Raw genomic sequence first — 26,760 nt, 5'->3', positions numbered from 1 at the left:
TTTAACATTTTTATATTCCTTATGATTCCCACATGTTTCCCACTAATTATAAAAATATTTTTTAATTAGTTGTGGTCCTCATGTTTATTCCACTAACTTTATTTTAATAGTAGTATTTTTTAATATTTATGATTTTCACTTTTCCTCTATCAAATTTATTATTTAATAAAATAATATCTCTACTATTTAAAAATTTTATATTTCTTAATTCTTGTGAATATTTATTGTGGGAACTTCATTAAGGAACGTAGAGAGTATCAATAAAATACAATTGAATTTTATAAAAAAATCATAATCTAGATAACCCAATTTACAAATTTTCATATCCAAACAAATAAGTCAATTATCATACCGGCTACTCTTGTGAAAAATCATCTCTTACAGAGAGATATCAAAACAAAAAGCCTTTATTTTTATTTTCTCTTTATTTGTATTAATTAGACTATTTAGATCAATATCGCATTTTCCGTAAAGAGGGACTCACATTGCAATTTGCGTTATTAGTAGTACATATAATGCCCAAACTCATGTAGAATACAGCCCGAAACCTAAGTATCATACACAAGGGTCTCTAATTTGGCGAGGTTCCCAGCTGAGAAGGAATGGAGCCATTAATCAAGTTATCTTGAAGACAAAGAACTTGCAAAGAGGTTAAATTAGAAAGATGAGAAAAAATTGGCCAAATGAGCGAGGGAGGGATGGAAAGGTAACTATTGATGGCCTGTGCAGCAGCGTCATCGAGAGATTGACAGTAATATCAAGAAGATTTGTTCGTTTGTAGAGAATAAGGAGGATAAATTGAAAATTAAAAGTGTGATTAGGGGCAATTTTTTTAGGGTTCATAAATTTTACCCCAACCCTTTTAAAACCCTTATAATTAAGGGTTGGATCAGGGTCCCCGATATTTGACTAGCAGAAAACTGTGAAATGAATTCAGGTTTCACAACACAGCCATACCCAAATGATGCAATTCCATTGAATTCCACCCAACAAAACTCAGTTTCTACCCTTCTAATTCGTCATCTTCCAGAAGCTATTCCTTTTGACACTCTTTCTCGTCTTTTCTCTCATTATGGTGCTCTTTCTGTTCGCCCTTGTTCTTCCGGAAGGTATCTTCGTTTTTCCATTATTTTTCTTTTGATGTTTTGTTGTGACTTGTGACCCATTGATAATTCTGTGTGTCTTGAAAAGGGTTTCAATTTTTTGTTTTTACTTATTGTATTTTGTTTCTTCAGTTTAATTAGAGAGAGTTGTTCAAAAGCCCTCAACTATTTAGGTTTAATCAAATGTGGGATGACACTAATTTTGTTTGTTCTGGGATTTGGCTGATTTGTTCTGTTTTGGTGTGTGCATTATGGTAATTGGGTAGAATTTTTCTAGAAGTAATAATTTGTGCTTGTTCTTTCTTCACATGATTGTATTGTTGTTGCCTTAAGATTAATATACTCATCAATACCCAGATTTTGCTACAAATCAAAACTATTGCTTTTGGTTGGGTTTAGAGGAGAACAATTCAAATAATTTTTAAATATGTCATGTAATGGAGAGAGATTAGATGTGTGGACAAGAGAAGCTGAGACTGTGGTGTCCATGTCCAAAAGAAAATGTAGCAAATTCATTATGCTGGACCAAAATAGCAAATATAGTAAATTTGGGAGGACAAGGAGTATATTGGTATAATATTTAGTCTTACTGTCTGTTAGTTAGGATGACATAGGGTGGAAATTCAACATCGTTCTTGCAAGAACCAAATCAGCCACAAATGGTGATGAGTTTAATCACTTGGTGAGTCAAACCTTAGCTTAACTGATGAAGGAAGTGAAGAGGTGGCAAGGGGCATAGTTTGCCATGTCGAGGAAGCTACGAAGAACAAAAATTTGGAGCAGAGGCTGCTCGTTCGAGTAGCTATAGGCAGCAACATACGAAGGCTTCAAGCTTCCTTTGCTCGAATGAGTAGTGGTGTGCTCGCTCGAGCAAAGCAGCTGACTGAGTATGCTGTTGTCACGCGTGTTTCCTTTTGAGGTTTTATAGGTTTGCTTGTATGACCTTCTAAAGTCTATACTCCATAAATAGGTCTTTAGGGGTCAGAATAAAGTGTGCGTTGAGTGCAAGACAGCTTTGTGGGTTGTTGAGCCTTTGAGAGTGACTTTCTTGTATTTAGTGAGAAGCTCCATTGGAGTTTTAGAAAGTTATAGTTGGTGAGCTATTGTGAGTGATTTGCTCTTTATAATTTTTGAAATGCAATTATGAAATACAAACGGTTGTTTATGGGGAGGGTACCTTAAGGTACCACTAAAGTTCTTGTGCTCTTGCTTGTTTCTTGCATTGTTTGAGAATGTGCTTACTTTTGCTCTGTTTTTCTCTTATTTTCATCTTCTTTTATCTTTCATGGAGTGCCCAAATTCACAATAAACATTTTAGTTAAGCTTCATACTCTTTGCAGGTTAAGAAACTGTGCTTTTGTAGACTTCAAGGATGAACTTGCTGCTTCGCAGGCACACCGTCAACTAAATGGGTAGGAATTTGGGTTTTAATAATTTTTTCTTCTATGCTTATGTTTTAACAATGCCATTAGTTATTGTTTACATTGAGGAGTTTCAATGTGGTGTGCGACCAGGTTACGATTTCTTGGTAAGGTATTGTCTGTGCAAAAATCATATAAGTCTTCAGAGGAAAACAAGAATGTTGGAGGTGAACCTGGAAAGAATGCGCTGAATTTTTTGAGTAAGGATAATTCAGAGAGTAGAAAAGTGAAAGATGGTTCCAGGTCAGCCAGCCTGGTTGCTGCTGAACCTATTGCAGAAAAGCTTGGAGTGAATTATCCATTTCCTCCGCATTTAGAGTATGTCCTCTGTCTCTTATTAGACCTGTAACTTCTTGATTGATCACGATTTTCTTTATGTGTTTTGCTCGTCTTCCCTTACCTCTAAATCCTTTTGTTTTATTATTTTTATCTATTCTCGTAGAAGCCGAAATAACTTTTATATGCATGAACTTTATGACTAACCTAGGCAAATGAAACAAGAGTGACTGAAATTTTGCATGTGGAATTATCTAGGATATAAAATGTAACATTACCTAATATATTCTTGGGAAATGAAAAATCTCGATCCTTGATCAATAGACTACAAGAAAAAAAGATTGAATTTGAGCTCACTGCAAGAGACTGTATAAAAATATAAAAGAAGAAAAAGTAGAAATTCAAGTGATTCACTTTAAGGTTTTGAGGTTTGAGGTTTGAGGATGCTCAGTGAGTTGTCTAAAGTCTCAATGTTAACTTGGCAATTTGTTAGAGTTGATGTTAATTGCATAAAGTGGAGTTTTTCTAACCATGAATTTATGACAAAACATTTATAAAACCAATGTAGTTGCTTTAGGTAAGGACTACTCTTTTCGAGTTACGCCTCCTCATTATTTTCATTCTTTACAATAGGTTTTTACTTTTTAGACAAATCTTAAAGGATAATCTATGATTTTGCCTTATTGTGACAATTCAAATCATAGTGGATCACGATTGCATTAGTGATCACGAAAAGGATTTTGCTGTCTGCACAAATAGTTTTGCGGTTGACCCACCCAAGCTCAAAAACCTTATTATGATACAGTCGCTATATTTTTGCACTATAGTCAAATATTTGAAAATTGACTGTGGATCATGTGACATTTTTAGGGAGAGAGACAACAATAACAATGTTGAAAGCATTAGTCCCATGCCCAACAATATTGTTTGGGGGGGGGGGGGGGGATGCAATTAGTGTTTTTTATATCAAAACAGAATTGAGAAGAACCTTTTGGGACATCCATAACGCATTCCTTGGAAGTGTAGGTACTATTGGGCCTGTTTCGTTTTTTAATTCCTAGAAAGTGTATAAAACATAATAGGACATCCATAACGCAACATGATCTTCTTGATTTTTGTGGGTCCCCCACAACCAATGTGCGACTTCGGTCGAGTCGTAGTAGTAATGGCGATGGTGATGTGATAATGGGGGTGATACAATTCTTGTATTACCAAATATTGGTCGAGGGCACGAGATATCCCTTGAACCCATCTAGAACGCAATTTTTTATTTACACATTCAGAAGATTTAAAAACCTTTACAACTCATCCAATACGATACACTGTGGCCTTGTTTTGGCGCTATGCCCTCGACCCCCCAACAAATAAGAAACCTAGCTACATCTTCTTTCAACATTGAAAAACGGATTTAGTTGTAAGTTGAAGCATGCATGCCCATGTAGTATACGAATATCGATGATATTGATTTTATCTTAAGCTTCTTGTGGTAAACAAGACAATTAATTGAGAAAAATAAAGTATGTTGTTTTTACTTGGCTTTACATGTTTTTTTCCTTGGACATATTTTTATTTGATATATTGTATTCTTTTACCTCAAAATTGTTTGTTGCTTTTTTTTTTTTTTTGATAATATTCTTCATTTAAATGTGGAGTTATGGGGTTTGTATGATTTAGAGCTGATGAAAGTGGTGTGATGCGATAAAACCTCACTCTACACATATGTACATGTAGTTTTGTTATCATCTTGATTCATGGAAATTGGAATCTTAATGCAACACGGTCCTGGAAAATCTTTGGACTTCTACTTTGTAATTTGAGATGGTGTGATGGTGGCTAAGCCTTTTCTCCCTTTGTCTCTCTCTCCTAAATTCTCTGCGCTTTTGTGGTCTATCTGTAGAAGGCAATTTTAAACACAAAGATGTTTTCTTTTCTCTGTGAAAGCTTTGTTTCTATCACCTTGAAAGCAAATGTTATTTCTAGTTTTAAAGATCTACTCTCTGTACTGCTGTGTAATTGGGTCTTGAAGTCCGAAATGACTGTGATGCTATGGAAAACTTAGAAGAGACTTATGTTGAACGTTGTATTGACTAATATGTTGTGCTCTTACTTTTTTCTCCCTATTAGAATGATGAAGTATGAGGTACTTTTATACTTATTGTTGATGGTATGCTTGGTTTCTGTTGTAGGTATGCTTATCCTCCACCGGACGGGAATATACTTACAAATATTGTTAATGCTCTTATAGCTGTTCCTCGATTTTATACTCAGGTTTCGGTTCTTGTTCTTCTTTGTCTCTTTTTCAAAAGTTAAAAGTTCAAATAAACTGCCGATAATAGTTTTTCAACTTCATACCTTTCCTGCAGGCTTTGCACTTGATGAACAAAATGAACATTCCAGCTCCATTTCGGATGGCGCTTCCCACTCCTCCTTTACCATCTGCACCAGCCCCACCTCTTCCTCCGTTGCCCTTGGTAACTGAAAAACCTCATCCTGGAAATCTGTCCAGTGATGAGTCAGAAATGGAAACTTCGGATGAGGTGACGTGCTGAATTAATACTATGTTATGCTAGTTGTATCATTGATAATATCGGTTCACATTGCTAGCTGCTTCATATTTAAGAATTTAATCTCTGTTTGTGGAATGTCTAATTTGTGCTCAGAAAATCATTGTTGCTTCAATTGTCCTGTCATATGGTTTATGGACTTATGGTTTAGAAGGAGGGTTTGTGCATGTCCTATTCCATCACTAAGTCGATGTGAAGATATATTTTATTTGAAAATATAGAATTAGCTTAGCAATAACACTTTTTGCCCTCTGGGGTGCATTGTCTTTACCTAAATTTGACTTATCTGCATTTATCTTGATATAGTTTTCGTTTATATGGCTCATATGAAATAACCTATAGTTATCTGGACACTTTAGTCTTTATTGTAAATTATCAATAATTATTGGCCTTTATTAGAACTTTTTGGCCATGAAATAAATTAAATATGTGAGAGACATTCACCTTTATGTACCCTCATACAAACTGTTACCCGTAACGCAACCTAATTGGCTCTTATTTGATCTTGAGGCAATAAAGTAAATTTTTTTTTTGGGTGAAGTTTCTCTCATGGCGATCAATATGTCAATTACATCTTATTCAAGAAATACAAGTACATACATTCTGCGTTTTGATTTTCTGCAGGAGCATGATGGAGTTGAACATCCAAAAAAACGGATCAAACGTGAAGTTATTGTCGGCCCTGGCATAGATAAGGATGTGTCTCATGAGGCTGTTGGACTTAAACCTGCCACTTTGGTTCCAAAGGAAATTCCAATTATTAAAAAGAAAAATCCTGTATTACAGGTCCATTTCAGTGCTTCGTTGAACACCAAGATGATAAATTATCCTATTCCAGGTTTTGTGCAAGTGTCTTCATGTTTTCTGTGACTGCAGATCAAAATTGCTCCCAAGAAAGTTCAGCACGAGGTTAATGATGATACACAGGTAAAGGAACCTGAAAAGCTGGATTCTTCAGATGCTGCATCATATGCAACTATTGAACAAATAGAAAGCCAAAAGTTGCCTCCTGAAGAGATATTATCACTCCCAATGTTCAAGGTAATTGCTTTAGTGTTCAGACTTCGTACATGTATTCACTTCCAATGCAAAGATTATTGATACAGTCATAGCCTCCTCTAGTATCGAGTTTTGTGGCACCTGTTTCCTACAGTACTGTCTGTGGAGGTGTGTATAGCACGTAATAACTTTGCATCGTTTCTCTGATATACTTTTTTTTATAGGGCTAGTTGACAGCTTTTGACATGCATATGAAACAGTTTGACATGAATCAGTAATATCTTAATGATCCTGGTCCAATTTTATGTGAGCTTTTTCAAGGATGAATTTCGATGAACCCATGCACTTTTTTCTTGACCTCTACTCTTGCTTAGGCAGCTCAAGAATAAATGACCCTCTGGTCACTGGTTTAGGAAAGAAAGTGATCATTTGATGCTAATATAGTTATATAGTACTTCATCAATATTGATGATTTATTAATACTAGCGACTGAAAAATATTGCATTCATATTTCATATCCCTTCCCATAGAAACTTGGAACCAGGATGTATGTCCTGTTTTCGTGGAGCTTTGTCCCGAATCCAGGAGCAATTCATGTTCCATAACTTCTTCCCGAGTTTGAGGCTTGAGGGAAACTACGTCAAGGAATTTTGTTTAGTATTATTCATGTATTTTATATAAAAACCTGTCTCACTCGTATAAGATGTTTTATAGGTAGCGTTCCACATTCTTGTTTCCATACCCCACTTTTATCGTATTCTGCCCCTGTAGCCTCATTAGGAATTCATAAGATTACTGATATAGGAGTAGTGAAGTACCGTAGCCTGGTTTGGTTCAAATATTGTACTCTCTTTAGCTGAATTATTACTGATAATGTAAAGAACCATAGCCTGGTTTGACTTATACTGGTGTCTGGTGTATGGACATGGCCAATTTTCAAAACATAATAAACTTAGTGCATTACTAAACAATGGGATGACAAAACAACATGCTAGCTAACTGATTATTTTAATTAAGAATATTTTGGTTCTTAGTAGGAGTGTCAACTGTCAAGTAGTCCTTGCGGAAAGGGCAAGAATGATTTTTGTTCAGTTCATTGGCTAGTAAATTGAAGCTAGTCAAGCCCTCCCGGAGATGTCTTCTTGGATGAAGAAAGAGTCGGATATTACCTCCAAATAATTTCAAGGTGTATTCACTAGTCTCTATCAGCTCTAATAGGTATGGGAAGAAATTGAGAAATCTTAGACTCATAGTAGCCTTTTCGATACATCCTTAAGTTTTCAAGTAAGTACGAATAACGGTGCAATGCATACACAATACTTGTGGAACAGAGTAGTAGTAATCTTTTAGAAGCTTGCCCAAACATCCAAATGCTAACCTCTTAACTCTTCAAAGAGATGCTATTGGAGCATACAGTCCAAATATGAAACATAAGGAAAGAGGACACAAGGTCTAGGTTTTTAATATGATTGATTCTAATGATACAATGACAAAGTAGATTCAATCTGAGCTGATCATAGAACTCACTTTAATTGGCCAACTATAAATAATTTACATGATTGGTGGCTTGGTGCTTCAGTGGTCTTCATAAATGACTGCTAAGCATGGCCAAATCCTTAATCTCTTAATTAGTTTGATGATTTGATGTACTCTTCAAGTGAAGCCCCTTGCCAGTTGCCAATGTAAGGGGTATATTGTATTTCGGAGTTGCTTCGTCTTCTCTTATGAACTTTGAAAAACTGAAAATGTGCACTCTATTCTATTAAGATGTGCAGTTTCCGTAAATGTTTGATAACATGAGTATACATGGACATTTTGGTCTTATGCATTAGTTGACTACTCTATAATGTTCATTGCCTCTAGCTTCATTAGGCAGTGATGCACATACTCCACCTGTTTGATGAGATGAAATATTAATTATCCAGCTTTTTAATGATAATTATAAATATTACCTCAGTCTTCAAGCATCAACTTCTATTTTTGGTGGCTGTTAATCCTTTTATTCTGTTAAAATTTGCACTGTTATTTTTGCTTTGCTAGAATTACACTGCTGGGAGTCCTGCCTCAGTGCTGTACATAAAGAACTTGGCAAAGGACGTGGTTCCAGATGATTTTTATTTTATTTTTGGTAAGTAAGAATTTCAGAGTTACTATAGATGGAGCATTTCCCTTGGTCAAATATGATTTTCTTCTCCTTTGCTGGAGCTTTCTTGTTTCTCATTGAAACAAGCACACTTCGAAAGAAAATTGCTTTCTTGTAATTTGTTATAGTAAATTTTCTTTGATCTTTTTTATGTATATCAATGCAGGGTCATTTTTTGGGAGCATTGATGCTGCTAGATCTAGTCTCAGTGTGAAATTAATGCAGGTGAGTTTTAACTTATTTGTTGTCTTGCTCCTGTATCCTTCTCCGCTCTCGCCACCTCATTCAATATGAACCCTGTCTTGTTAATTTTTTAAAAACGTTTTTTGTGTCTACGTGTTGTGAATTTGTGATTGTTATTCTGCTTTTGTAGTTGTGTCTGTTTCAAGAATCAAGTCATAACTGTATCAAAAGAAGAGCCAAGTATCTCTCTAAAGAGCAATACATAAAAACAAACCTAATGAAGATACTTATCGATCTCTCAACTCCTAAGTGATATGACTCCATAGAAATCAGATAATCCACATATCCAAAGCTTCTGATATCCGAATTATTTTGACCGGAAATAATCCACTTATCGATATGACGCCGTAGAAATCAGATAATCCACTTACCGTGACTATTCATTCAGTTTAAATAATCCACTTATCGATCTCTTTATTGCTCTAATTGAAGAAAGCTCCCCACACCGCAATATCTTTAATTAGTTAAATTACTCCCAATGAGCAGACTTCAATTTCAAATTCAATGGTAAAATTTGATCGCAAGTTGTTTATTTGTTTTAGCTTTGCGCATATTGTTTTTAGATGATCCAGTTGTAGTCAGGCTTGGAATTTACCCCCTTCCATGAGTTTTTCGTTGAGGTAACTTGTGGTGCACTTTTGTTGTACATTGTTAGTCGTGTATTTGCATATTGGCATACTTCTCTTGCTTGGCATTATATCTTGTTCATTGGTCCTTTTATGTAAAATGCTACTCCTATTTGTTTGCTCGGTCCTATCCGTACAATGCTGATAATGATTGTACAGGAAGGAAGAATGAGAGGCCAAGCATTTGTGACGTTTCCATCGATTGAATTAGCACACAGTGCTCTAGTAAGTAATCATTTTTTTGGTTTTTCATGTTGCCTAATTGTTTTAACTAGTCGATTAATATGCTCCTCTGCATCTTATTTATACTCCTTACTTATCTGGTTGCAATAAGGAAATGGTTTATGTGATCCTTCACATTGTTAAAGGTTTTTTAAACTAATGAAGATATCTCATGTCATTAACATTTGAAGCCAAGCTACTGGTATGTTTAATTACTCTGTTACCGATGTGCTGTTGTTGATTTACTTGAGAAAAAAGTAGAATACATCAAGCAATCACGGGACTGGCTTTTTTAAGGGTGACGAGCTAGATTGAGATGCTAAATTTAAGTTTGGTTTTGCTTGACAATTTGAAAATGCTCATATGAAAATTTCCTTTACACTGTTTGGATAAGGATTTAGGAGGGAAAGAAAATGAAGAGAACGGAAAGGAAACCAAGGAAGGAAAGGGAAAGGAAATGATGGGGAGTCTCCTTTCTTTTTTCAGAAGGGAAGGGGAGGGGAAGGAAGTGAAAGGATGGTGAACATACCATTTTCCTTCGTAACTTTCCCTTTTTGGAGATATTTGGTTATTAACAAATGGGGGAAGTTAATGCATCCATATTCCTCCCCTTCCGAAATTGTTAGATATTTTGAAAAGTCGATGTGCCATATTTTCTATGTATAGCCTGATGCTTACGTCATCATTCATTGTTCAATGAGGTCTTACATAACTAAGTTTTTTCTTCTAAAATCTAAACCTGAGTTTCATGCATTTCCACGTCTCCATCTCTTTCGAATAATGCATGCCTATCATAGACAAAAATCGCGTATGTGTTGCTATTGCGGCAATAGTCGCTATGTAACGAAACGGTAAGATCAAAATTCGTTATAAAAGTCATAAGATCGAAATCCCGACCTTGTATTTGCAATCTGTTGATTGGAACTGTAATTTTTAGATATATTTTCATTTGATACTGAATACTGAGTTACCGACTAGGCGACTAGGGCCGATTGTTGTGAGTTGTTGATTGTGCCACCCTACTAACGAACTCCGATCATACTCTATGCAGAATATAGTGAATGGCTATGTTTTCAAAGGCAAGCCAATGATAATTCAGTTTGGTAGAAATCCGGCGGCTGGCAAAACAAGTTGAACTTGATACCCTTGGAATCGGAAGCTTTTGACACATTTGAATGTTGTTGATTGTGCATCGACTATGGACCGCTTAATGTTACTCGATCATTTTCATCGGAGGCTCGTTCAAAATAACGTGTGGAATATTGATAATTAAAAATGAGTATTTTAAGCACGAAAATGAATGTTTTGAGTTTATCCAATGTTATCTTTTACTCCCATTTTGACTTATGAACTTTGAATAAACTCTATAGGAGTATTATTTAATGTTTCATTGGTCTCTTCAATACGAGCTTTTAGTATGTAAGAGCAAACTCAAAGGAATAAAGAGAGTAGTTCTAATTGAGTCTCCATTAGACCATTACGTTCTTGTCGTTGTCATTAAATGATTATAGCAATTTAATCCAACAAAATACTAAAATTTAAAGGGTGACAAAGTAGTGAAATCAAACATATATTTTTTTATTGTATTCATTTTGCAATGATTTTCCCATATAGAATATTTCAAAAGAATTAAGGAAAGGTGGATATTAAAGAATTTTGTAACTAAACGATAAATAAAGTTAATAAAAGTGAGTACGTATTTGAAATGTTAATATTTTTTTTTTCTAATAAACATTTGTCAATCAAAACCACCAAACATCTCTATAAAAACATGACTTAAACAATTAAATTAAGGAAAACTTAATCTTTTGTTAAACATATTTAAAGTGATCACTTATAATTTTATAATAAACAATTATAGTTTTATGATTGTAATTGTTCATTATAAAACTGTATATGCTCATTATAAGATTATAAATGATCAATATAAGCTTGTAAAAGATAACTTTAAAATTTTAAGTGATTATTTACAAGGTAGTGACCTCATTATAAGGTTATAAGTAATCAAATTAAGTTTGTGTGTGATCACAATAAAATTGTTACGATGACTTTAAGCATCAAAGTTTCATATCATTCCTATGGTGATGAATCTTTGATCACAAAAAAGTTTTTTTTTTTTCAAATTTTCATTACCACCTGATACCACCACTCCCAATAGTAATATATTAGAATGAATTTTATGAAGAAAATGAGATAGTTGAAATTGGACAAGCATGACCATCAAGGTAGGCAAGAGATTTTTCAACAAAATTACATTAGTTTTCATTTTTAATTACCACCGTTTATTACTATCTATTAAATGGGTCGTTAAGGTTATAAGTGATCACTTACAAACTTAAAGTGATAACTTACAATTTAAAAATGACGAATTACGATCTTAAAAAGTGATTACTTACGATCTTAAAATGACCACTTACAATCTTAAATATGTATGTGCTCACTATGAGGTTTAAGTGACCACATTAAACCTATTGATCACCTTAAGTATATAAGTGATCACTTTAAGGTTATAAGTGATAACTTATAGATAACCACTTACAAACTAAAAATAACTACTTACAATCTTAAATTGATCATTTATAATATAATACTGATTAAATACGTTTTAAGATTAAAATTTGTAATTTTATAATTGTAAGTTACCACTTACATTATTATAGTATTATAATATCAATAACCATACAATGATCACTTAAAAGTGATCATTTATCACCTTTTATTGATCATTACAATTTTATAAAGATCAATTAATACCCACATCATATCAATGTATAAACCATAAATATTATCATTATCAGCATTCAACAACATACATCTTTAAACAACAAAAAATCACATATTTTACAACATAATACTCAAAAAGTTAATAAGAAAAATATAAAAATTTGGGTTAATTTATCGACCTTTAATCGTGTCAAACTTCACAATAGAATAAATAACCTTCTTGCGTTTCTTCTTTAGTTGATTCACACCGCATATTTCCTCAGATGATGCCTTCTTGTTCTTTGCATCTTCAATGTATTCCTCTTGTTCCTCAATATTAATGTAACAAGTTAATCCTTTATAAGACATCACCGGTAATAAAGAATAAATTTGAATGAGAAGATCATGAAATAGTATGGGTGAGGAGAATATTAGTTTCTCATAAAGGAAAATGATTTTTTTTTTATTTCAAAGTTGATTTTGATATTTTTTCGATTTCAATACCTGTTTTTTAGGCTTGAAAATTGTAATTATCTGCACTTATTCATATTATTTTATACTCTTTTATAATGATTATTGCTAGTGATTTCGTGGTTATTTTGGTAGATTTATACTATTTTACTTATTTTGTCTATTTATGTTGATTTTGATTGTTTTAAGGATAATCTAATGGTTTTAATAATGATTAAGCTTATTAACGTGATTTTGGCTCAGTTGAATAAGTTTGACATATAAGAGAAAGAAAAGAGTTGACAAATGTTCATAATGTAAAAGTTTTAAGCTGAAATATTATATATATATATATATATATATATATATATATATATATATATATATATATATATATATATATATACTCTTTTGACCATATCGTATTATGACAAGACTAGTGGTATTAGAAACTAAATTTTAAGAGCTTTTTAACGGTATATTGTTATTAGATTAAATTCAATTAAATTGCAAATTTCATGTTTAACCGTTGTTCTTCATATCAAGTTTATCATTAGTTGTCTTTTATTTTTCATTTCTTCTATAAATACCTAGAAATATGTTTAAGGTTTTATTTAAAAGTTCATATATTTATTGTCATGATTAGTGAATAGATTTGCTTCTAGGATAGAGGGAATGATTTAAATTCTATAACGGACTGAAATCGTTCTAAGTTATCTATAAAATGTAGATAAGTAATTGAAATTGGATCAATTATTCTTGAATTAGATGTTGTTTGTTAACCTTATCGATATAGCAAGTGTTTGAGTTTAAGATTTACTTATATTCAAGACAAACTTAAGTTAAATTCTTATTAATTTTTTCAATATAACAATACTATGATATTAAAATTAATACGGTCTTATTCTAATTAGTTATACATAGCGAGTATTTAAAATTAATGTGAATCACTTTTATTTACATTTTTTGATCCACATTTTATACATATTGTATAGTTTTTATTGTGCATATGACAAATAGGTAATTTTTAGTATACCTTTATGATATATACTCCGTTCAAGCCCATTTAGATTAAAATGATCAATAGCTTAGACAAAACAAATCAATCATAATGCAATACTAATATCTCTCATTGTTTAAATATAGAGCAAAAATATTTAAAATAGTTTTCTCAACCCGCCAAAAATAAATTTTCAAATCACTTTGCTATTGTTTATTTTATTATTTATATAATTTCTTATTCTAAAACAAAAACTTTGTTTTTGATACCATGAATAGTCACACTTATTGCATTCTATCGTGAATAATCACTACTATTAATTATTTCTTTATAATTTAACCTTTATATATTTTTATCTCATAACATATAAAAATTAAATTATTTTAAAATAATCAATAATAACAAATATTTCTAAAATTGAAATATTTCTAAAATATATAAAGTAATAAAATTGTATATTTCTAAAAAATATAATCAATAACAAAATTATAATTGGCAACAAAATGAGAATAATCAGCATTTAATCCTGACCATCCATCACATTCTCTCTCTCTCTATAAACTCAGCTCATCATCACCTGACTATTCCAACTTTGGAAGTTAACCAATCTTCTCTCTCCAAAACTCCTTTTTTTTCTCCCGTAGAGAGACTAGAAAGAGAAAGTAGAGAGAGAAACCGCCATACTTGCTGCACTCGAGGTATGTTTGCTTCTTCACTCCTGCTAAACTTTTATCAATATCTTCATTTATTTACTCTGTTTGCATCTATTCACTTATTGTTGTTTAATTTTGTTTGTATTAATTCTATATTGCTGACTACTTGATTACTAAGCTTCAATTACTGTTTTCGATTTTGAATGATTGTTTCGGTGGTTTTAGTGAACAATCCTTGATAAATTCAAGCTTTTTAATTATTTTCTGTTCTCTAGGTTTTTTTTTTTATGTTCGTGCTTGATTAATTTGCTCCGTATTAATTCATGTAGATTGTGGTTTGGAATTTTGTGTATCTGTTATTGCTTATTTGAATTAGTCAACAATATAATTTGATTAGGTCTAAGAAAGTAAATTTAGTTTTACTTTGCTTAAAATTAGTCCTTTTTTTTAATGTTAAGGGTTTATTGAATTCGGTATGTATTAAATCATGTAAATTGTGGTTTGGATTGTTAGTTATATGTTATGGAATTAAATTTGTTTGCCTTTTGTTTTGCTTAATTGAATTGATCAAAATTATAATTTTATTAGGTTTTATGGAAGTAAATTTAGTTAGATTTTGCTTAAGATCATTCCTTTTCTGATGTTTGGTTTGTGGTGGATTGCGCCGATTTTCTGTTTTAGCCCTAATCCTGTCTTCTAAGTTCTGATCTGAATTATTATATCTTTAACTCCGATAATTAGGGATGAATAATTATAGCCAAATTTTAACTCCAGTAATTATATTTGAATAAGTTTTGACCAGGAGTAGAGGTGTTCAATGGGCCGGGCCAGGCCGGGTCTGGTCAAAAATTAAACAGACCGTGCTGGGTCAGGTCATGTCAAATGTTAAACGGGTTGGGGCAGGTCAAAGCCCGTTTAAATCCGACCCGATTTTTAAAAAGTTCATAAAATAGTTTTTTTTTATTATACTTAATGGCCTGTTGGATCGACCCACTTATGTATATAGTAATATCATTTAAAAATATAAAAAAATGATAATTTTTTTTGCAATTAATTCTTATAATTATCCGGCCTGGCCTGGCCCGTCCCTTTACACCAAGGCCCGTTAATGACCTGCCCCGTTATTGACCCGAGCCACTAATGTTTCGTTAAAATGTGACCCGAGCTTTGACCAGTTGGGTCAACCCGCCTCGCTGAACACTTCTAATCAAGAGTTTAAACTATGGACTGAATAGCCGATACATTAACAAAATAATTAGGGCAACTCTTTTGTGAGACATCTCACGTTGAGATATGTCTAAAGCTCTTTTAAACAACTAAAGTGTTTCATTCCCTAAAGAGTTAATTTTACCATTAAAATGACGTGTTAAACAGTAAACGAGTAAAAGAGAGTATTTTAAGTATAAAAGTGGATGTTTTAATTAATTTAATTGGACTATCTAGCCCAGTTTTTTTACCATAAGACGGTCTTAAATAAGAAGAGTAAATTTCACATAGGTGGCCTGAACTTTAGCTTAATTTCATATAGGTGTTCTAAGGTTTTCATAATTACAAAGAAGTGAACTCTGACTTTAAGCTTTGTGAAAAATTTTCTTTTAACAAAAAATATATGAGAATTAATATTTTTGTTTTTCTATTTTTGTTAAATATGGGTTTTATACTCATTTTTTTTAAAAATCTTTTATCTTGTAAAATTAAAATCAATTACTTGTTATTTTTTATTTTATGTTAATTTGATTTATTAGTTACATATTTGACATATAATACTTTGTTTTTAATTTTATTTATTTATAGAAAAAATCTAAGAAAAGTGGATGTCAATTTTTTTTCTTTTTAAAATGTTGTATATTTAAATGTTGTTAACAAGTGAAATATGAACAAGTATTTGCAATAAATATTTGGGAATCTTTATGAATTTTGGCTAGACCTAAGTCTTTTAAAATAGGTTTGATTATTTTATATTGCTAAGAGTACATTGAACATCATTTGCAATATCAACTAAAATGCATAAAATAATAAGGTTTTTATTATACCTTAATTGTATATCAAAATTATCATTAATAAATTACAATAATTTTTTAAAATAAAATTGTAGATTTACAAAAAAAAGTTTATATTTCCAAAACAATTAAATAATTAAATTTGTTATGTATTCTTTTTTTTTTTTTAAATAAATAAAATTAAAACAAATTATAATATGCCAAAAATATAATATATATTTCAAATGAAAATAAAATGAAAAAATAACAAGTAATGGTTTTAATTTTACAAGAAAAAAAGGTTAATAGAATTTATGGAAAATTAAACAAGAACATTTGAGAAGGAAACCCATTTTTTAAAAAAATTCAATTTAAAATATTTTTTTCAAAAAACAAATTTTTACTTAAGTTTAGAGTTATAGACCACCTCTTTGTAATTATGAAAACTCTAGGCCACCTAAGTGATATTTAGCTAAACCTCAAGCCACCTATGTGAAATTTACTCAAATTAGAATTTGTGAAATGATTATAGTCTAGTATCTAATGGAATAGCAAAATAATTACATAAAGACAAGTTAATATACTAATATTTATAAAATTCTAATGTTGTTTCTTTCACTACTGAATGTTGTATGGATGAGATTGATGCTTATTAGTTCTCGATTTGCTTTACGTACTTTGTTGTCAGTTCTTACTCTTGTTGGCTACTATATAACTCAAGCCAGGACTGCGTTCATCTTTCCTTTTCCAGTTGAGAATAAATTTAGTTTTTGATGATTAATTTAATATTTGACGTAGTAGTGACGTTAGACGTGTATGAGCTTATGAGCGTTCGTATGCCTTATTTATATTTCATATATACAATTTATAACAACTTTTTGTTTTTTTATGTAGTTCAAAGTTTATGACATATTTATGCTCCAACCAACATTTATAGTTCATTGGTCTTGGATTATGATGGCTCGGAGTAAAATGACATTAAATAACATGTACTTATATAAGTAAAGTTGCATTTGGTTATCTGTAATTAAGGGTTAATCGAAAACAATCTCTTTGGTTATACTAAGGTTATGTTACATACATCGAACCCCTTTTATGGCATTGGCCATTGGGATAATGTAATGGTTGTATGTAGTTCAAAGTTGGTAACATTTCTTTCTTGGGATTAAAATCTTTTTCTTTAACGAATTTAGTAGCATTTGCTTACCTACTGATGGGGAAGGGAGACAAACCCTTTTAATGCAGGAAAAAATGAGTGTCTTCTTATATGTAGATTACTGCTTGCTGATATGCATATATAAGTTATTATCGTTCCATGAATACGACAATTGTGGTCTCATCTATTAATGTTTTAATAAATTGCATTTTCTCTCACATTGTACTCTCTATGCATGCCTAGACTCTAATGTGGATGATCTGTGATATTCATCTGTGTCGTCTTGTTTTTTTCTATTGGACCAACTCCCAAATTGATGGCTGTTGCTCTTTGATAATCGAAAGGTTGTTCTCAGTTATCGTTAGCTCGTATCTGAAATTGGTCTGAAGAAAATATTTTACCTGTCACTGAGCCGAAGAAAATGAAGCCGCCTTTGTCATTAATTTTAATTCTTCACCTCATTTCACTCCTATCCTCTTGGACTATATGTGGCCGACTTTTGTCCATAGTTGCTTATACTTCCGTAAATGGTCTCTTTGCAGTGTTCTGTTGATTGAATCTACTGTCAAAATATCAAGCATAGAGCAAATGCCATCACTAAGTATGAAGAATTGTGTGAAAGAGAAAACTTGTTTGCGTTTGTGTCACAAATCAAGGACAATATCTAAAAGTTCGAACGTCAAAACTTGTCAGAGCTGCCCGGAAGGTAAGCCACCCACCGTCTCTGATTGTTTAGGAACTTTTCAACCTGGGAAGTAACAGTTTTTTTTGGAAAACAATCAAGAGTCTAACTTGTAACTGTTAACCTTTTCACAAAGTTTCATACTATTTGCAGTTTCATTATTTTTTTTCCTTTTTTGGGGTATTTAAATTTTTAACCATACATTTTTTTTGTTAAAAGATCTAAACTACCTGTTTAGGCTTTAGGCAGACAAGCATCGGTTTATGTTCAGTCATATTGTACCTTTTATGACAAAAGTTTTGTAGGAAAGTACCTTGTATATTTTCTTTTGGCAAAATGTACATTTCATGTCAAATTATTATTTTTTATTACAAAAATCACATTAGTGAGTTTTTCAAATCTGGAGCAAGGTTTAAACTTTAAACCATTTCGGCAGAGATCTGGCTGCTTTGTGTGTTAGCAAGAGAATGGTATGTTTTGTTGTTAAGCTCATAATTTGGTTGAAGGCAATAGACAGTAGTTGATTTCTCAGTGGAATCAGATGAATGTCCCACATTGGTAATTTTCAGGTAGAAGCTAAAAAAGTGTTCTTTAAGAGAAAGTCTTTTGCACTAAAGCAATTATGTGTCCCACATTGTTGGGATATGGAAGTGTGGACTTAAGCATATGAAATTCAATATACTTGGGTGCAGCCCATGGAGTTACCCACTTTTGGGAGGGTGGCAGAAAACACTAATTAATCCATAAACACACGCGCTAAGTCGAGCTGGGTTGGTTGGGTCTTTAGAAGTTAACCTTTCATATTGCAATAAAACAAGATTTCCGGATTTCCGGATACCTTCCGATGTGGATGTTTCCAAAGAAAATGTTTCTCCCTTAGTATTAAGTTGGGATTAGTTTTCCGTTTTGTAATATGTACGGAATTTCGAACAGAAGGATAAGGAATGTGTTGTGTTGACATTAATACAAAATTTGAGGTACATGGGAGAAGCAAGTGAAAAATGTCTCTTGTAGTGTTTTTTTGAATTACAAGTCTCTAGTAGAGTTGCATACAACATTTACCTAGCCATTGTGAATAATATCATATTTAATAGTCCAACCATTGCCAAATGTTTGCCCACAACATAAACCCCATTTTGGTTACAAGTAATTCTGTTTAAAAAAATGGAAAAATAAAAAATATATGAAAAAGAAAAAAAAGTCTTGAAAACATGGAAAAATAAATTATCTTAAAAAACAGAACAAATGGAAAGAAAAAAACCATCTCCCTTCCCCACCATCTCGGCCATCTAACCACAATCACCCTCAAACCTAATCTCACAACTAAGAGTGACCAATGTTTCTTTGTGCTTGGTTTGCAAATTGATCTTAATTTTTCTTCACTTTTTATTTTGTGCAGTGTTCTCTAGCTGTGGATTAAATAACCAAAACACTGGAATTGTAAGAACCGCCAACTTTGATGAGGGGCAAAGTGATGAAGGCTTCTTCAAGCATCATTTAGTCAAGTTTTCCATTGGTTCTGCTATGATCGAGGGAATGGTAATTTGTATTCCTGGAACCCATGTTTTATTCTGAACCATTCCTGCTTAAATTAGTGCAATTATGTGTAACAGTGTAAAATGCGCATTCTCAATGGTGCCAACTACGAAAGATTTATAGTTCTTTGGTTTTGGATTATAATAAGATTATATTAAAATGGCTCATTACATCATATGTACTTGTTTATGTGAAGTTGAAGTTGATGTTTGCCATTAAGGGTTAATTCCACAGTCCTATTTGTTATCACGATAAGGTCGTGTATATCTGATCCACAAACTCTACCTAAGTGGAAGCCACTTAATTGCATGGGGTAATGAAATTGTGCTGTGTGTATGTGTAACGGTGTAAGCATTGTCATATGTTATAAAATATATCCTACATTATAAGTTCTAACTGCCCTTTACGCTCCTTCCCTATAATTTAAAGTTGTTCACCTGGACTTTGATTGAGCCACGAAGTTTATTTGCTTGATTTTTGCATATAGGTTTTGTACGTACAGTAGCTTGAAAAAAGACTGGAGTTACATTATGAGTAAAAAGGGATTTCACCCATATTTTTAAAGGAGGGCTAGATAGAAAAGTTCAGGGTGTTTTGGTTATTTTTAGTTATTTTCTCTTATGTACCCTGCACTCTCGATGTGTTTTACATTCTTACTGTCCAGTGGAACATATATCAATGTCAATTGTCTAAGCAATACCACTTGACCTCAGTGTGGAAACAAGATATATATTGGACTTGTAAATATTAAAGCTCACCTCTTTTTCCCATCTTATGTTCCTTTTTTTGTTTTTGTTGGCCCCAAAATCTTTCTTTTGAAAAACAAGGAACAATGATCTGTTTTCCTTTGTGGTTTGATCACCTATGTTTCTGCTTTATATGCTTTGCTTGTATTCAGACTGTTGTGACTTGTGATGAATTGTTTTTGTATACTTAATGTCAAAAGAATTTCATCTTTCAAAGCAATTTTCTTGAAATAGTATGGTCATTATGTGTTCTCATGAAAATTTGTCTATGCAGGAATCATCCTCGGTCTCATGCTCGACAAACTTCGGGACTATTTTCTCGCCCACTTTATGTCAAATTGATGTTCGAGATGTACCAAACACTAATGAAAATTCAGGTACATGTTTCTTTGCTACTTTCATTTGTTTTCATTATGATGCAATATGTGAACACATGCTTTCAATTGTCATTTGTATTCTTCTCTTTTTTCAATTGTCATTTGTATTCTTCTCTTTTTTCAATTGTTACATGAACTACTGTTAGGGAAACAATCTTTCTCAGTTTGTATTGTTAAGTTGAATAGTTTCTTCTGAACATTTGAGTATTGTGGAGATGATATTGTGAACAATTACCTGGATATAGGATAGAAAACTAAGCCTTATAGCAAGCTTAATGACTAAGAAAGTGATACTATAGACTATAGTCTATACAAACTCATTTATGTTTGTAAATATATTTATGTACTATAGTAAAATGGCTCATCAAATCATGTGCACTTCTTATTTGTGTGAAGTTGCAAATGATATTTACTACCAAGGGCCAATTGGAAACCTTTTTATTATCGCTAACTAGTGTATAACAATGTTAAGGTTGCGTACCTAGATAGGAGCCACTTAATGGCCTTGGGGGATGAAATGTTGTTTATGTGTTAAGTCATTAAGAAAGTGGGCAGTTCATTACAATGTATAGGTGATCTGTGAATGTCTACAGTATGTAATTTCTAAGTGTTCAAATCTGCTGGTGTTTTCCACAGGAGTCAATATTCATCCAGAATCATTCACTTCCAATATGGCTGATGAAAGTAATGGTAACAGTGGAAGTTTATTTGACAACCAAGGTTCGGACCTATCAGATCTTATCAGTTTGGACTGGATTCCTTTAGGTTCAGAATTTGATGATATTGCTGAGAAACGTGTTCTCCCTGGACATGGTACTGCAGAATCAAATAACTTCTTTGATAGTACTGATAGACACATGGCGTTGCCCTTCTTGAATGATTCAGTGGATTATTTGAGCGATATGCTCTTACAACCATCTGAAGACTCTAATAATTCAGACTTTTTGTACCCTTTATCTATTCATGAGTTTCTCCTCAGCAAACAAGAAGCAGATTGTGCTAGTTTTGACCCTGATGAGGGACAATATTTTGATCCGTACTTTTTTATAAACTTGCCTGACTTGTCAGAAATTGTGCCTAGTACCCGGCCGACTATGTTGCCTAAGAAATCACGAGAATCCAAGTCGATAACTTTGGTACTAGATTTAGATGGTAAGTTGTACTTAACAATTTGTCAAAGGTTTGCTTTATAGCTCTTCATGTCTTCAATTTTCTGCATTTTGAAATGTTGGATTAGTTATATGGTGACTAATTGATGGGATGAACAGTAAGATTGATTATATACTAATAAATCACCCTGGACGCCGCCTCAATCAGTGGGATTGATTATGGGTGGTGGTTTTTACTTGACAAGCATGTCAGTTACCATGTCTCTCTTACTTGAGATCAATTTCGGTCCAGAATAAATGTTTTTACATCTGACATCAGACTTCTGTACATTGTTAACTATGACTTTCTTTGCTGCAGAAACCCTTGTCCACAGTTCTTTGAAGCATTGTGAAAATGCCAATTTTAGCTTTACATATTGGTTGAACATGAAAGAACATACTGTATATGTAAAAGAAAGGCCTCACCTTCGAACTTTTTTGAAGAAAGTAGCAGAAATGTTCAAAATTGTTATTTTCACTGCTAGTCAAAGCGTTTATGCAGAGCAACTTTTGGACATACTAGATCCTGATGGGAAGCTTATCTCTCACCGAGCTTATCGTGAAGCATGCATTTTCGCTGATGGCACCTGTACTAAAGACTTGACAGTTTTGGGTTTTGATCTTGCCAAAGTTCTGATTGTAGATAACACTCCTCAGGTACTTTTACTTTTTGCTCACCCTTGCCCACCAGTTCTGTTGACTGATGCAATCTTGCTGTTTTGCCGCTTCTTTGTGCATTTTATTTCCTTGGTTCTGCTTCATATTTCTCTGTATTTGTTATCTCAATCATAAACCAGTTTAATGGAATCTAAATGGTGAACACTTAGTTGGAAGAGTCGTGGGGGATCCTTCTTTAGAAGGCAGATATTCGTGTGCTTGGCAAATGGCTTTTTGACTAGACTTTTGTCTCTTGGCTTATTGGTTGATTAAGGAGCCCAAAAAGTGTTTGACAAATGACTTTTAAACCAACGGACTTTTAAGCCAAAGCTAAAAAACTACTATGATTAGTTTTTCTATTGACTTTTGGTTTTTTATCTTATTTTTTTTCTAATAAACTGCCAACAACCAACAACTAACTTCTACCAATCTCCATAACTACCATCTATTACAACGCGTTAACAACTAACAAATCAATCGATATATTTAGTTCTTCAAATCAGCCAACAGTTTCAACCAATAGTCATTTGCCATGCAGACGCATAAGCTTAAAGTAGTTTCTCTCCTATTGATAAGCTCAGGCATCAAAATCACTCATTTCTATATAGAAAGATGCTATGCAACAAAATCACAATTGGCTATTCTTTGCATAAATATGAGAAAACAAGAGAGCTTGTAGAAGTTCCTTCATTAATGCCAATTAGTGTATGTGTGTATATTAACACCCTTTGTGTTCTTCTATCAGGTTTTCAGATTACAAATCAATAACGGAATTCCAATAAAGAGCTGGTATAATGACCCTTCAGACAATGAGCTAATGTCTTTGATCCCATTCTTGGAGACCTTGACTGATGTCGATGATGTACGCCCTCATATTGCTAGAAGATTCGGTAACAAGGAATAAGAGTCCCTTGTTTCATCTAGAGTTAAACCTCTCATTAGCCCATTCATCACCCCATTTTTGCAAAAGCAAGAAACCATTCAAATGCCCCATTCTCATTTATCCTTCTATTTTTTATTTGATTTTTTTTATAATTTTCGTAAAATAAATTAGCTTTTCTGCTTAAGGTAGGTTTACTGTCTGGAATATTTTCTTTTCCTGGGTATATTGTGATTCGTATCGTTCCAGGATTATCTTTGTACAGTTATAAGATACTTATTTTGCTTGAAACTGTAAATGATTCGGCTATTCTCCTTATTCTCATGCTTGAATATAATTATTTCAGGCATAGTTATACTGATGTGTTGCTGTTATATTTTTCTTCAATCGGATTATTTTTCTTAAATCAAGTCGAATTAGGGTTTAATTCAATCTGAATTGTCATGCCTACACTAAAGTATATACAAACAAGAATTGCAACAAACAATGAAGACTACCAGCCTTCGTTGGATATAAAATTGGCAATTTTAGAACTTAACGCAATGTTGTATCTTTGATTTCACTTATGTTCGGATTAATAATTACTCAAAAATCAAAACATAAACAAAAGTTTTTCAGTATTGGTTACTCAACACTCTCCCATTCAAAATCAAAGTTAAAACTTTAAGACATTATTAGTATAAAACCCTGTGTAATTGCACGGAGTTTTTAGTATGAAGATAAATATAAAAATATAATTTTCACGATTTATAATAATAATAAACATACTATATAGCATATACTAAAGATAAAGTAATAAATGTTAAGATATGTTGATACAATATTGTTTATTTGTGTAATAAACTTAAATAATTTGTAGATAACCTTAAACATGAATGATGAAATTGTCATGTAATAAGTAAATATAATTGATCTATTGATTCGTCGATTACATATAAAATCTTTTTGGATTAATCTTGTTCTCTTTTGTCATTTTCTAATTTAGCTCTACAGTATAATTGTATTCTTCATAAAATGCAAAAAATACTTAAACAATGGTGCTAAACTTAAATCTTACTCTACAAAACTAATTTAACACTTATAGTTTAACCATTAATCATATTTGGCCTAAGTTGATAAGTGTTCTTTTATTTAAATGGTCTTTTTCTGCGACACTTAGGTGAATTTTAATCACGCATTCAAATTTACTTTTGATATTACTATTAATATAGATTTGATCTAAACAATGACAAAAATAAACCTTTCAAAATTATTTGATATTATATATAAAACTAAAACAATGAAACCAATAATTTTGTTAATTGTATAAATTAATTAATCTTCAAAAATAATATTAATAATCAAGATACTTATAGTTAAGTATTTTGGAAAAAATTGCAACTATGTGACAATGATGATAATGCTAATGAAAATAATTATGGCTAATATTTTTCTAATTTATAATTAAATACTATCTATTTCTTAATGAAGTTTCCACAAGTAATGTTCATGAAAATTAAGAGAAATAAAATCTTTTAAATAGTAGATATATTATTCTATTGAATAATTTATTTGATAGAGGAAAAGAAAGAACCATAAACATTAAAAAATATTAAAAGAAATTTAGTAGAAAAAATATGGGGACCATTAATAAAAGAATATTTTTATAAAGTTAGTGGAAAACATGTGAGGACCACAAGAAATATAAAAATATTAAAATGAAGTTTGTGGAAAGTATAACATTAAAATAAGGATGAATAAGATTATTTTTGTCCAAAGATTTGTGATATAAATAATTTTTTTTTTATGAAAAACAATAAATGAAACACCCAAAATGGAAAATGGATTCTCCTTCAAAGAATAGAGGGAATATATATTATAAGATATAAAAATAAATAAAAATAAAGCCAATATTTTTGAAAAAATATTTTTGTCAATTTTGTCATTTAACTAAGTAATTATTCTAAAAGGGTTATCTTTGTTAACTTCTCATTTTTTTCTTTTATACTTTTATTTTTTTATTATTACTACTATAAAGTTCCAATAAAAGGCTACAATTCCTGTTTAGAAATATCAATTATGTCATTTGAAAAGTTGACAATTGCTTACTCACAAATTCATCTACTTTCCCTTAAGCAAGGAGATTTTAAATGCTCTTTAATTAATGGGTCATTTAAAAATTTTACTCCAAAAAAAATAAAAATTGAAACAATTAAGCAATTTTAACAAAAAAAAAATTAAAAAGGTTCTATTAAACTTAATTTCAAAAATAAGCGTTTTTATGTCTGAGCTTAAGGTTAGGTATGTTCGCAGTTATTAACCCCGAATAAAAAAATTTGGCCAAAAAAGTTAAAATTGTTTGTTCGCACCTAATAACTGCGAATAAAGGGGAGACAATGTCATAACGTTAGAAGGGATGGTAAAAAACAAAAACATTGTTGTTCGCAGTTACTAATTGCGAACAAACATGAGTTCCACTTTTCCCTTCTCTTCTAACGTTATGACATTGTCTCCATTTTGTTCGCAGTTACTAACTGCGAACGAATAATTTTGACTTTTTTGACCAATTTTTTTGTTCGCATTTAATAAATGCGAACATACCTAACCTTAGGCTCGCACACAAAAATGCTTATTTTTGAAATTAAATTTACCGAAGCTCATTTTTTTTTTGTTAAAATTGTTTAATTGTTTCAATCTTTCCAAAAAGAACCCTTAAAAAGTCCAATTTTAATATTCAAATTAACTAAACCACTTATTTTTTTATGTTAGCTAAATTTTAATATAAGTGTAACCCATGTTATCTTTCAATTTTATTTATCTATTTTATTTTTTCGCAACAAAAATTTCTAGCTCATTATTTTTATAAAAATGTACTCAAATTATTTAGTTTATAAAGATGATAAATTTATTATAAATAATTATTTAGTTTAAAGAAAGTAAATTTACAATATATAATAAATTTAAATTAATAATTTATCTAATATAGCATAACTTAAGCCATAATTATTATGTTTATTCACTTTCTAAAAATGGTAAGTTACTTAGTTTAATTAATTTTTAAAAGCTAAAAATGACATGTAAATCAACTTTATTTGTCACGTAAGCCGATATCAAACATTAATATCCAATCAAAAAAATCCAATTGGCAAGTATCTTAGAATGAAAATATTTGACATTTTACATTTTTTTTAGTATATGTTATGATTATGATTATGAT

General features: G+C 31.6%; 2 protein-coding genes across 2 annotated transcripts; both read left to right on the top strand.

Annotated features, from left to right (window-relative positions):
• The first annotated feature begins 481 nt into the window (after window positions 1-481).
• LOC130823874 (U11/U12 small nuclear ribonucleoprotein 65 kDa protein) lies at window positions 482-11,062 on the top strand. The gene is made up of 11 exons (XM_057688689.1): window positions 482-1,109; window positions 2,444-2,515; window positions 2,618-2,842; window positions 4,987-5,068; window positions 5,164-5,337; window positions 5,989-6,150; window positions 6,241-6,405; window positions 8,404-8,491; window positions 8,673-8,731; window positions 9,535-9,600; window positions 10,649-11,062. Exons 1-11 carry the CDS (start codon window positions 928-930, stop codon window positions 10,730-10,732), a joined length of 1,359 nt encoding a protein of 452 aa, XP_057544672.1. The 5' UTR covers window positions 482-927; the 3' UTR covers window positions 10,733-11,062.
• A 3,254-nt stretch (window positions 11,063-14,316) lies between these two features.
• On the top strand, window positions 14,317-24,195 carry LOC130823930 (uncharacterized). Its single transcript, XM_057688760.1, has 7 exons — window positions 14,317-14,448; window positions 18,081-18,244; window positions 19,620-19,759; window positions 20,777-20,879; window positions 21,516-22,031; window positions 22,347-22,684; window positions 23,430-24,195. The coding sequence occupies exons 2-7, from the start codon at window positions 18,127-18,129 to the stop codon at window positions 23,586-23,588; spliced, it is 1,374 nt and encodes a 457-aa protein (XP_057544743.1). The 5' UTR covers window positions 14,317-14,448; window positions 18,081-18,126; the 3' UTR covers window positions 23,589-24,195.
• Window positions 24,196-26,760: the final 2,565 nt, after the last annotated feature.

Source organism: Amaranthus tricolor, chromosome 9, assembly GCF_026212465.1.
Source record: "Amaranthus tricolor cultivar Red isolate AtriRed21 chromosome 9, ASM2621246v1, whole genome shotgun sequence".
Classification (NCBI taxonomy): Eukaryota; Viridiplantae; Streptophyta; class Magnoliopsida; order Caryophyllales; family Amaranthaceae; genus Amaranthus; species Amaranthus tricolor.
The sequence above is the reverse complement of the archived record's forward strand: the minus strand, read 5'-3'. Positions and strand labels throughout refer to the sequence as shown.

What these genes read in the sequence shown, in the direction of transcription:
- LOC130823874 (XM_057688689.1), top strand. Translation starts at nt 928, where the DNA reads ATGAATTCAGGTTTCACAACACAGCCATACCCAAATGATGCAATTCCA. An exon ending in AAATGGAAACTTCGGATGAG is followed by an intron (nt 5,338 to 5,988) that starts GTGACGTGCTGA and finishes GATTTTCTGCAG; the next exon opens with GAGCATGATGGAGTTGAACA. An exon ending in AATTAGCACACAGTGCTCTA is followed by an intron (nt 9,601 to 10,648) that starts GTAAGTAATCAT and finishes TACTCTATGCAG; the next exon opens with AATATAGTGAATGGCTATGT.
- LOC130823930 (XM_057688760.1), top strand. Translation starts at nt 18,127, where the DNA reads ATGCCATCACTAAGTATGAAGAATTGTGTGAAAGAGAAAACTTGTTTG. An exon ending in CTGCTATGATCGAGGGAATG is followed by an intron (nt 19,760 to 20,776) that starts GTAATTTGTATT and finishes TTGTCTATGCAG; the next exon opens with GAATCATCCTCGGTCTCATG. An exon ending in TTTGGTACTAGATTTAGATG is followed by an intron (nt 22,032 to 22,346) that starts GTAAGTTGTACT and finishes TCTTTGCTGCAG; the next exon opens with AAACCCTTGTCCACAGTTCT.